Below are 12,500 nucleotides of genomic sequence, written 5' to 3' on the forward strand. Positions count from 1 at the left end.
CACACACACTACCCCACCAGGACAGGGGCACGCACGCACACGCACACCACCCCACCAGGAGAGGGGCGTGCACACACACACACAGACACACAGACACACAGACACACAGACACACAGACACACAGACACTACCCCACCAGGACAGGGGCACGCACGCACACGCACACCGCCCCACCAGGAGAGGGGCGTGCACACACACACACACAGACACACAGACACACAGACACACAGACACACAGACACACAGACACTACCCCACCAGGACAGGGGCACGCACGCACACGCACACCGCCCCACCAGGAGAGGGGCGTGCACACACACACACACAGACACACAGACACACAGACACACAGACACACAGACACACAGACACTACCCCACCAGGACAGGGGCACGCACGCACGCACACCACCCCACCAGGACAGGGGCACGCACACATGCACACACGCACGCGCACGCCAAACCTGTGGCCTCTCTGAGGTCCTGGAAGAATTTCTGGTTGAAGATAAAAGCCACACCACTGATCTCCTCCACCTTGGCCTCCGCTGTGGTGTTACGGTTGATGAAGTTAGCTGTGATAGCAATGGCCAACTTCCCTCTGAACTCTTTCCTTCTGAACCCTGTGGAGGAGAGAGAGAGAGAGAGAGAGAGAGAGAGTCTCAGTCACACTCCTTTCTTGTTTGAGTGTCCTGCACCTTGCAGTGATGAGGCTGAAATCCTCCTGTGACCCCAATGAGACCCCACATGCCACAAGCACCTGCTGATGGCTTTTATTAAACAGATTTGTGGAGTTTCTGCTGGACACTCCCAGTCTTCTGTCCCCAGCTGTGCTGCTGTGTCATGGTCTGTCCCCCTCGTGCGTGGGCTGTACCTGGTCCTTCTGTGGTTGTCTGCAGTTATTAAATCTGACGTCTCGATTGATCAGCAAATAAAACAGAACACTGATTTATCAGCAGACTACAGCTGGCGTTCTGTGGGCGACCCTGTCAGTCTGCGCTGAGATCAGACCTACGGCAGAACTTTGCTTCCATTTTGGTCTTTGAAAATGAAATGTATGAAAAGGAAAGAAAATGTAATGAAAACACCCCAAAGTGACCATCATGAGCAAATCAGAAGATTCCATCAGAAAGATGCCATCAACATACTACTACCGATGTTTATGGCATTTATCTGACGCTTTTTTCCAACGCGGCTTACAATTCTGACTGAACACAACTTGAGTTGTGCTATGGGCCTCCATCTTAACGCCAGTCAGATGTATAAAGCTTCTTTTTTCTTCCACATGTAAGGCTAATGTTCTGGTAATGTTTCTAGCAGACTGAAGGTCTGAGCTCCAGGTGAACTTCTCTGTTGAGCTCTGACTGCCTCTACTTACTCCACCACGAGTCAGGAGCTACTGTGTCATTTAATAATGACAGCGTTAATCCTCAAACAGCAAAACCAGATAAACAAGTCACGAAAGCACTAGATCTGCTCAACGCTGTTCTTAAGCAGTCAGCATTAGTAATAACCAGAGCAGAGCAAACACTTGCATGTTCAGCATATAACATCAGTGCTGTGGGATTACACACAGACAGACACACAGCCAACAGGGCTGTGTTTCTGTAATGAGACCAAGCTTTTCAGATAAGAGGCCCTCAGTGAAGGAGGAGATTTACAAAAAAAAAAACAACAACAATGTGCTCTCGTTTTGTTTACCTGACAAAGTGTTCCGCCTGCCGTCCGCGCCGATGATGACGTCAAACTCCAGCTGGCTGACGGGGTGTGTTCTGGGGTGAACCTCAACCCTCCAGCCTATTCCTGGAGAACAGAGACAGTGTCATGGGACTGCAGACCACAAGGAGCATCACTGTAACAGCTGATCCGGGATCAGACACAACGCGTCAACATACTCGCGTTCTCCTGGTCCTCTGGCGGCTCGATCAGACCTCTGAACTCCACGTTGACATGGATCTCAATACCCAGAAGAAGAGCCATCTTAAGTAGCATCAGCTGGAGCTGACGGATACCTGCAGAGAGGTGGGGCAGGAAATCATATAATCAGACCCAACTCACACATAATCGGACCCGACTCACACACACACACACACACACACACACACACACACACACACAAAGATATAAATCAAACCCGACTCACACGTAATCAGACAACACATATAACTCAGACTCACTGATATGGTCTATGGATCCTGCGCAGAATTTTCCATAGAACTTCTTGGCACCGAGCCCACGGAGGTCGTGGATGGTGAAGGGCCAGAGGTGGAGGACATTGTTGCGTGAGAAGGCATCTCTCTTCTCCACCAACACCACCTTAGCTCCCAGGAAGGCCAGCTCAATGGCGGTGCGTAACCCACACGGCCCCGCCCCGATGATCAGACACTGGTGGATACAGAGATCAGACACACACACACACACACACACACACACACACACACACACACACACAGGATGAACACACGAGTCTCCTTCCCATGTCGGGTCCCTCTCGGGCGGTGGTGCCCGTACCTTCGAGCTTGCACATGCACGGCCTTTCTTGTACTCCTTGTGGCTGGCACGCTTGTCCAGTTTGGCCCACAGAGCTTTGGCCTTCCAGTAGTTGAGCTTGGACTTGAGTTTGTGGTAGAACACGCGGTACTCGCTTGGTTTGAGCTCCAGGAAGTCACATAGCTCCTGGAAGGACTTCAGAGTTCCTTTACACGTGGTGGCCTGCACGAAGCGGTCGAACAGCGCGTGGGACTGACCGACACGCTCTCCTGCTGATGGAATGCCTCCATCTCCCATGGTGCCTCACCCCTTGCTAGGGAAGCCGGGACGTCACTGCCTGGTTTGTCAGATTCAGCTCCCTGCTTCAGACATCCTCATCCTATGCACAGAGAAAACGAGAGAGGGAACTTTTACTGAGGAGCTGTAAGAAACGGTTGCTAAGAAACGGTTTTTAGGAGAGACTGCCAACTCTGTCACTTTGCACCAAAAGAATCAAGAAAATCACTCCCACAGATGATCAGTCATACTTCCGCGAATGGATGTTTTGATGAAGAGAACAGGAAATACAGACCAACACCGAGAGGCGATGAAGAATTGTTTCTTTATTTAGGAATCTTTCACTCGGACATGGCACATACCGGAGAGACTGGCGAGTCTGAATCAAATCGCAACCGACATCCACTGAGCTGCAGCAGGAAATTCAGAGAAATGCGACCCAAGGCATCTAGATGATAAACACACATTTCATTTTCCTGTCCAGGAAACATAAAACAGGGATCGCACTTCCAGACTGTGCAGAGGTCACTTCAGGCCACCTGGCCTACGGTTACATTACAAAAATGTTGATTGCTCACTTTGTAATGCCACGTTTCAGCTGAGACTGAAGCCACACATCTGCAGAGCATGGTCCCCATGGGAAAATCCAGGAGAACATCCTGGAACATGAAGGTTAGGTTAAGTGCAGGACACCTGAAGAGCACATAGGAACCTGGACTGGTAGAGCTACGTAGACTGGTAGAGCCATAATGGGAGAAGAGCATCTCAGGTCTAAAGGACAACCACCGACTGTGATGTAATGTTCACCCACCGGGGTGCTCAGCCGAGAAACACAGTCACTCTGGCAGCACTCCGAAGGTAAATTCACTTTGATGTTTTATTTAAGGTTAATCTACAAGAGGGTGAAAAACGTAAACCAAGTTAAACCCAAATCTCACTGAAGAGTGTGTTAATGCGTGTTTATATCCTATAGTAAACACCTCAAAACCAGCCAAAAAAAGACCTGTATAGAAACACCCTCTCCAAAAAATATCTCCCCAAGAAATTCCCCCCTCCCAGAAAACAACTCCCCCACCCCCAGGTCCTCAGACCCCCTGAGCTGTTTCTGATCCTCAGCTGAGCCCTGTGTTATGTACCAGCTCAACGACGGCATGAAACAACACGTTTCTAAAGCGTTGGTACAGTCCACCAAGACCAGTTTAACCAGCACCTCCTCCACGTATGGGTGGGACTAACGCACAGAGGGTTGAGCATCAGGGCACACCCTCCTAACAGCCTCACACGTCTGAAACGCTGGACTACAGGCCTGAGGTCAGTGTGTGTCTGTCTCAATGTCTGCTCGGCTGTACACACACACACGAGGTGTGAGCTCATGAGGTCACTAGACAGAACATTTCCCAGCAGGTTCTGGTCAGTGGAAACGTCCTCCTAGACCTTCCAAAGAAGCCATTGAGGTGAAAGAACACACTTCCAGCATATGGAGGTGTGTGAAGATGTAGGGAGGTTTGGGGAGGTATGGGAACACACCTTGAGCTCTCTGAAACAGAACTACATGAGGAACAGCCAAAGGCCAAAATCAGTCCAAAAATCCCAATGTAAATAACGCCACCTCTCCACACACACACACGAAGTTAGTGTGCAAGTTCAATGTAATATCCTTTAAAAGGTAAATCACACTGTGTTGTTCCCATGGGAACACACACACACACCAGTCAATATGCTTCAGTCTTAACTCACAAATGACAGAATCCCATCTGTGTGTGTTAAGGTGTTATTGGAAGTGTTTGAAATCCAAGATTTTGCTTTTGGTTTCCTCTAAATCTGGTGAATTATTATTATTATGATGATGTAATTTGGGGGTTACAATGAGTCCCATGTAAAGAATGTTACTGTTCCAATCAAAGATTGCCGCAAGTTTGATAGCCAGACTAACGGAGACGTTCAGAGTAGTGCATGTTTTCTTTATGACATCTTACATGTGTATGAAAATAAAGCTTTTTTAAGCCCTCAGGACCAAGTTCTTGTGTGTGCAGGAGTGTAACGCGTTCTGTCTGGGCACAGACAAAACGTCCTCCACTCGTTTACACATGGCACAGAACACCGGCCCAGGACGGCTCAGACTAAAAGACAGCAGGTGTCTGCTACTGGTGTGACCTCACTGGTCCCAGTACACTACAGAGTTCAGATTGAGATTCTCTCATCAGCACATGTGGCCTGGCGCGGTTCATCACCGCGGTGTGTCAGAGTTATGCGAACACTCCAGGTCACTGAGGTCAGCAGACCTTGAACAGGCTTTTGCTACAGGTGCTCTGAGACATTGGAGTCATTTACCTATGAAGGTTTGTCTGCACTCTGGGTCTATAAATCAAGGCTGAACTCTTACGTCTGTCCGCTTGTGATCTAGTGTGTGTGAGAGGTTTGCTGTCGTACTGGGGCTTGTTAAGCTGTCCTTGTTATATCACTGTGTGTTTTATGTTTATATTTTATTTGTGTTATTTTGTTATTAGTAGCTTTTTATGGCTCTATATGCGTTCACCACTATGGTCTTGACATGTGTTACATAGAGAATTGGCTACTAGTGTCCAGTTGTCCAAACCAATAAAACACTTTATAAACCAGTTCCAGACTGGGAGTCTTTTCCTTTAGTCCAGTAGTGAGTCCACAGTCAACAGAGCAGAACTGGTGTGTTTGTGAGGGGCAACACCTTCTCAACTCTGTCCAGGTCTTTGCACTTGAACCGCCCCGGTGATGGAACCGCCTGTACTGGGTCAGTCTGAAGACAGGTCAGGCGTCATTAAACTGAAGTGACCTCTGAGTGCTGACTCATTACAACACAGGACATCGTGTCACTGTATTTCCATTAAATCTCTCCAGGTAGGTTACAGTATCTCTTACACACACAGACACAGACACAGACACACAGACACACACACACACACACACAGTAGTGTTGGCATGGCACCAGCCAGGGCCACATGACACCTCACGCCTCTCACAGGAAATAAACACCAACAAATACTAAATGGAAACACACATTTAGGAAAAGGAGAAAATGTCATTTCTCTGTCTCACTCTGTTTTTGCTCTATAATGAATCTTCAAGCCTTGTTGAGTGTGTCACGATCTAAAATAAGGTTACACTACGTACATGTAGAAAGTCACCTCACCTGTGTTCATGTATAATGACACCGCACTTCTGTTTAACAATACTACAGTCATGGCCAAAAGTTGAGACTAGCACAATTTTGGTTTTCACAAGGTTTGCTGCTTCAGTATTTATGGTGGCAATTTGCATGAACTCTAGAAGAAAATGAACTTAAATCACAAAAGTTACAGCATTCCAGCCACTGCATTTCAGCCCTGCCACAAAATGGCTTGCTAACGTCATTTCAGTGATCTTCTCGTTAGTTCAGGAGAAAGTGTTAACGAGGATAAGGTATGTGATATCACTGCCATGCTGATTAGAAGAGTAGACTGGCTGCTTTCAAAGGGTGGTGGTGCTTGAAGTTTTCTTCTGGTAACCATGGTTACCTCCAAGGAAACATGTGCAGTCATCATTGTATTTCATCAAAAGGGCTTCACAGGAAGAACATTGCTGCTTGTAAGAGAGCACCTAAATCCACCATTTATCAAATCATCAAGAACTTCAAGGAGAGAGATTCAGTTGCAGTGAAGAAGGCTTCAGGACGCTAAGAAAGTCAAGCAAGCGCCTGGACCATCTCCTAAAGAGGATGCAGCTACAGGATTTGGACACCACCAGTGCAGAGCTTGCTCAGGAACGGCAGAAGGCAGGCGTGAGTGCATCTGCATGCACAGTGAGGCGAAGGATTTTGGAGGACGGCTTGATGTCCAGAATGGCAGCAAAGAAAAACATCAAGGACAGATTGACGTTCTTCAGGAAGTACAGGGATTGGTCTGCAGAGGACTGGGGCAAAGTTCTTTACTCCGATGAAGCCCCCTCAGTCTGTTTGGGACATCTGGACAAATGATTGTCTGGAGAAGAAAAGGTGAGCGCTACCATGAGTCCTGTGCCATGGCAACAGTGAGGCATCCAGAGACCATTCACGTGTGGGGTTCCTTCTCATCCAAGGTTTGTGCAACATTCTCCCTAAGATCACTGCCATCAATAAAGAATGGTATCAAAACATCCTCCAGGAGCAACTTCTCCCAACCATCCAGGAGCAGTTTAATGATGAACAATGCTTTTTCCAGCATGACAGAGCACCATGTCACAAGGTCAAAGTGATAACCAAGTGGCTCGGGGAACAAAACACTGACATTTTGGGTCCATGGCCAGAAAACTCCCCAGATCTCAACCCCACTGAGAACCTGTGGTCAAAATGTTTGGCCACGACTGTACACTTGTGTAATCATGATATTACGCTTCTGTTTAACTATATTACACTTGTGTAAACAAGTGTGTGTATATCTTTCATATCTTTCACGTAAAGAGAGAGAGAGAGAGAGAGATGAGAAAAACAAACGTGACTTCTGGCAGGAGAGAGCATTCATGAGCTTACCAACCCAACACAGTGAAACGTTGTTATGATGACATTCTCTCTGTAGTCCCCGCTAACACACACTTCCTCTCCCATGAAGGAAACGTGGCTGTAACTTCTCCTGGGTTTTCACAGGCTGTTATTCACTCAGAGCAAATATCACTCAGCACAGCAAAAACGTTTAACCCGCCGTGTTTACACGACATGAGCACAGCACTTCAGAATCAAGTACCCTTCGGGCGGAGCAGAGAGTGGGTGGAGCCCCCACGCACCGTACAGGAAACCACACCTGCACCCATGGAGATGATGTCATCAACCTCCGCTCGGGCACGGCCACGTGGAGAGACCGCCTGCTGTTACTGTAGCAACAGCTGAGAGGGAAAATGACATCACAGGACACAAGCTGACGATCACTATGGTGACAGAGAGGACACTGAGCAGCACTGCCAGGTGGAACATGAGATGACAACGTTAGTCTCGCTACACACACCCTGACGTTACAGTCTCTGTACACGCACACACAACATCTGCATCTCCCTCACCCAACAAATGCGTGTGGTTAACCAGGGCAAGGTCTGGAAACCTCAGAACACGGGAGGCACGTGACACCACATCCGATCACAGAGCTACTCAGCGCTGCATTAACAAACAGGCAACACAAACACAAACTTGGACCAAAAGGACAGAATGTGTATTCTAGAGAAGAGACCCACCAACACTCCATTACGCAAAAACACAGGTAGACTATGGTAGTCAACTACACAACCTGAGAACCTCGGACACGGTGAGGACCTTTGTAGACGAGTCCATGTTCCAGTGCCAGAGATACTGCAGAACAATTCGTTGCAGTCAGGGCTACAATCCAAACAACCCCTCACCCGGGTATGGCACAGTAACAGGTGTGGAGCAGTTACGTCTAATAGCTCAGTGGTGAAGGTACTTCACTTGTAATCGGAAGGTTGCTGGTTCAAGCCCCACCACTACCAAGTTGCCACTGTTGGTCCCCTGAGCAAGACCCTTAACCCTCAATTGCTCAAGTTGTACTCAGACATAATTGTAAGTTGCTTTGGATAAAAGTGTCAGATAAATGCTGTAACTGTAAATTTATGAGGCAGAGTTGGATATTTTTTATTTTAACACTGATGTCAGTGTCTGCTAAACCCCACCAACAATGATCATGTGATCAGAAACCCCACTGGTAAAATGCTGGAGGACTTCTGATATTCGAATAGCAGGTTTGTCTCGGGCAGAAGAGCACTGTGACCCAGAGTAACACCTCAGCTCTTTAAAGCACCATAAAGGAGAGAGGACTAGGGTTTAGGGTTAGGGTGACCCTAACCCTCAGCTCTTTAAAGCACCATAAAGGAGAGAGGGCTAGGGTTTAGGGGTTAGGGTTTAGGGGTTAGGGTAACCTTAACCCTCAGCTCTTTCCAGCACCACCAATGAAAGAAGGCACAGGCTGGAACTGACAGCTGATATTCCAGTAACCATCTGCGTTCCAGATTCCCACCCACAGTGGTTTCTCCTCTTATTCCTACACGGATCACAGTGGAATCGGCTGGGATCTCTGCACACTGCCATTGTGGTCCTCCAGTCCTCCAATTAAAAGAGCATGCTTAGAGACGGTTGCTAAGGAAGTGGGGATAAGAAGGAAGTGTGTGAGTGTGGTGCTGCATGCCAGACTCCCTGAGGACGCGAGCGCACAAGGGTGGCAGCAGCCCGGAAGCACACATGCATTCATCACAGCAAGACTCCGAGGACACTGCAGCATTCTGGGAAAAGGGGACAGCACAGGGTCAGGACAGCATGGGACAGGGACAGCTGCCCTCTGGTGCTCCGCTTCTGAGAGAAGAGCAGAACCAAACCGAGAGAGCATATGAGTAACAAATACTGTGAATACCCAAAACACGCGAGTGAGACAGACGTGTTCACAGCAGTTCAAGGGTCATTACGTTTCAAAAACTACACACCGTCCACATGCAAATCCCAACACTGGCAGCACAGCTATGTTGTGCTCTGACACACAGATTTCTCTCACGTTTACATTTTATAGTCACCAAATCTCAAGTCTGGCTTACTAGAGCGTTTATGATACTCGTTTTATCTCTGATAAGACGAGCAAACAGAACGCAGCGGTCAGAGCCACGTGAGACGTCACTGGATTAAGTCTGCTTTAGCCCTAAACAACACCCACATATGCCAGCGCAAATCCAAGACATTCTAGCACACAGGCCTGCTCTGTTTGGGGAATAAATGCTTTGAATATTTGGGGTGTCGGAGGCCAGTGGGAGTGTCCACACTTTCGTTAAAGCTGTGGGCTTTATTAGGATCAGACCTCAAAAGGGAAAAATGCCAAAGATGTGAGAGATTACTGATAAAGGGAACAGAGAGAAACCTAGCAATCACCTAGCAACCACCGCCTGCCTTCACCACTCTAACTCACGTCTCGCTGTCGGGACGCACGCAGGACTCTGCTTGACTTGACGGACCACCTGTTTCTGCTTTACGCGCCAGGCCATGCCGCGTCTGATCAGACAGAATCAGAAGAGACCACGCAGCATTTTTTAAAAGGAAAGACAGCGGCAGTAAATTCCTGAGCTCATAGTAAGCACAGAGTAACAGGCAGAGGTTTAACACGCTTCCTTTTAAGGTCATCTCAGCGCCCACGTCCAGTGTAACCACTGACAGACTCCACAGCACCGTTTTGTGAGAAGACAGTTCCTGAATCCCTCACCCTTCTGTGATGGGTCTGCAAAACCAAGACCTGGCCAGTAATCTGCTCCAGGCATTTGTCTTTAGACTTGTGTAACGCTGACCTGAGCTCCCCTGTGTCCAGTAAACACGCTGTCCCCCAGACGAGAACATCGCCCCTCATCCTGACGTTTACACCACTGTAATCCACCGTTTTCACACTGAACCAGCAGGACACCTGCTTTCCCAGCTATGTCCCCTCGCACTCGAGCTCACTGACCTGTCTATGGGAAGAACACTAATCTTTGTCCAAGATGTCTGTCAACCAAGAAGCTCTCTCAGAAACAGCATACATCTCTCATTAAAAACATGTGTGTGAAATGCTAAAATGCCGTTTATTCAACACTACACCTACCCCATTTAGGAGCGAGCCTTCCCTGAAGCCTGATACATTTATAACATTTATCTGCTGCTTTTATCCAAAGCAAATTACAATTCTGACTGAGTATAACTTGAGCACTTGAGGGTTAAGGGTCTTGCTCAGGGGCCCAACAGTGGAAACCTGGCAGTGGTGGAACTTGAACCAGCAACCTTCTGATTATTATTCCAGTACCTTCACCACTGAGACTCTACCAAGAGACCTACAACCAACACTGTGGTGCACGAGCGCGCAGAGCCACCTGCTCCCGCAGTAAACACGCGACCAGCATCACCGACTCAGTGGCTTTGGGAACCCAAAACAAACGGCGAGGACTGCGATCACGCGCTAAAACTCTGCAGGCGCCGTTTCCCTGAGAGTAGCGGATCGGACGGAGTCTGCTGCAGCTCTAACCGTGAAAACGGAACACACGTGATTACAACACTGCGGACCGACTAGTCGGGCGCTCTCGGTCCTCTAAAGGGAGTTCCGTCGGTGTGCCGTCATCGATGACGTCACAGGTCCATAGAAACGCGAAGGCCCCGGAGCCAGATAACGTGCTGGGAAGAGCTGGTCCTCCCGCGCCAGGACAGCCTGGACGAGCCTGCCAGGACGCTGCACGCGAAATGTGTCGGTCGCTCTGAACACAATACGACGCGATCGCGCCACACACACACGCGCGCGCGCGCACACATTCAGTGTTGTAGCGACGAGCGCCCGCGCTCTGTTGCCTCGTGACGGGTCAGAGGGACGGCGCGATGACCTCCGCGCGCCGGAGTTAGTACAGAATTTCACGAGCAGACGGATGCAGCTCCGTGCGGCAGATCTTACCTCGTCGGATCCTAGAAACACGCACGAGATCCACTCAGCCGTCGGCGGAGTTTCTCACGCGCGTAGTCCGGACGCGTTTCCTCGCGATGGCATTTCTGATCCAGTTATAAACTACAGATGTCTCCAAATCCCCACGGTGCAGCTGTGAGCTCGCTCTTCTTCTCCTTAATCCGTGTTTATTCACGATCGCGCTAATGGGTGACTCTGAGCAGCCGACGGGCGCATCTGCGCGAGAGACGGGGGTCGCAAGCCTGAATGTTCAGCAGTTCTGAACGGACTGTTCAGTCTGATCCGTGCAAAGCGCAGTAAGCAGCGTGTGAGACGCCTGCGCGTGTACCGAGCGGAGGTCTCGCTCTGCCCGACATTCACGCGGACGTTGTCACGATTTAACCCGGTTGGTTTCCTCCAGTGACGTGATTTGGGCGGCTACAGGGCACGCGGCTGCGGGGCTCGAGCTGTCGCGGGATTCAGTGTGTGGTTCCTAATAAATACTTTATAATTATAGTACTTCTTATTAATTCCAGAGGTTTAAGCTTGTCGTGTTTTTGTAGCACGCGCATAACAACAAAAGCCGAAGTGCTGTGTGGCAGTAGTGAACGGTCCTCCCCCACGCGCGCCGGGACTGCAGGGACAATCTCCGCGCAGCGCACGTAGCCCCGCCCACACAAAACAGAGCGAGCTTTGCAGCGCGAGCTTTGCTTCGCAGCTTTTTCTGGTGTCTTCGTGCATTAAAGGTTTTGGTGGTGCTGGTGCAGTATTGGCTCTACGCCCAACCATGAGCTGAACAAAGATACTTTAACGCAAAACCTAACGGATATGTTAAAGGAAACCTGTAAGACTTACAACCGTTTATTATGTACAGCGGCGAAGCACATTCTGTAATTCTTGGTTTTCTGAATGTAACTCACTGATTAAATTATCTTGCACTTCTATAAAGTCTTGTTAATAAATTAAAGCAATCCAAAAAAAAATCTGCATTTGGGTTGTAAAAGCAAATAAAGATTTGGGCAAAGCAGGACGTGAACAGTCAGGAAGGTCTCAGTGATTACATCCAGTAATATAGGAATGTGAATTTAAGGTGACTCAGGAAAGCAATGAGCCTTCATCAAAGCCTGCTGCTCCTGTGTTTGTGTGCACACAAACCCATAAAACCAACCCAGAAGAGCCAACAAAACAATGAATACCTTTGCTTTTGTTGAAACTCCTCATCAAAACACCAAAATAACCACTGCAATGACCCCTCTTTTGTCTGTCTTGGAAAAGCAAAGAGATGCCAAATTTATAGAGTCTGTGAAGGAG

General features: G+C 48.7%; 1 protein-coding gene across 20 annotated transcripts in view; it reads right to left on the minus strand.

Annotated features, from left to right (window-relative positions):
* mical3a (microtubule associated monooxygenase, calponin and LIM domain containing 3a) overlaps positions 1-11,799 on the minus strand; it is a 51,839-nt gene extending 40,040 nt beyond the window's left edge. For 4 of the 20 annotated variants that reach the window (XR_014124112.1, XR_014124113.1, XR_014124111.1 and 1 more), the window contains exons 1-6: positions 11,202-11,797; positions 2,509-2,866; positions 2,175-2,382; positions 1,893-2,009; positions 1,699-1,800; positions 465-620 (exon numbers count right to left, since the gene is read on the minus strand). Coding sequence is in view for 14 of the 20 variants with exons in the window: in XM_081715743.1 (XP_081571869.1) it covers positions 465-620; positions 1,699-1,800; positions 1,893-2,009; positions 2,175-2,382; positions 2,509-2,784 (859 nt within the window). In the remaining 6 variants the exon portion in view is untranslated. Of the gene's footprint in view, positions 1-464; positions 621-1,698; positions 1,801-1,892; positions 2,010-2,174; positions 2,383-2,508; positions 2,867-11,201 lie in introns of all 20 variants that reach the window. The other 16 variants (XM_081715737.1, XM_081715740.1, XM_081715736.1 and 13 more) reach the window with 7 other exon arrangements.
* Positions 11,800-12,500: the final 701 nt, after the last annotated feature.

Source organism: Electrophorus electricus, chromosome 6 (assembly GCF_041902795.1).
Source record: "Electrophorus electricus isolate QZ-2024a chromosome 6, ASM4190279v1, whole genome shotgun sequence".
Classification (NCBI taxonomy): Eukaryota; Metazoa; Chordata; class Actinopteri; order Gymnotiformes; family Gymnotidae; genus Electrophorus; species Electrophorus electricus.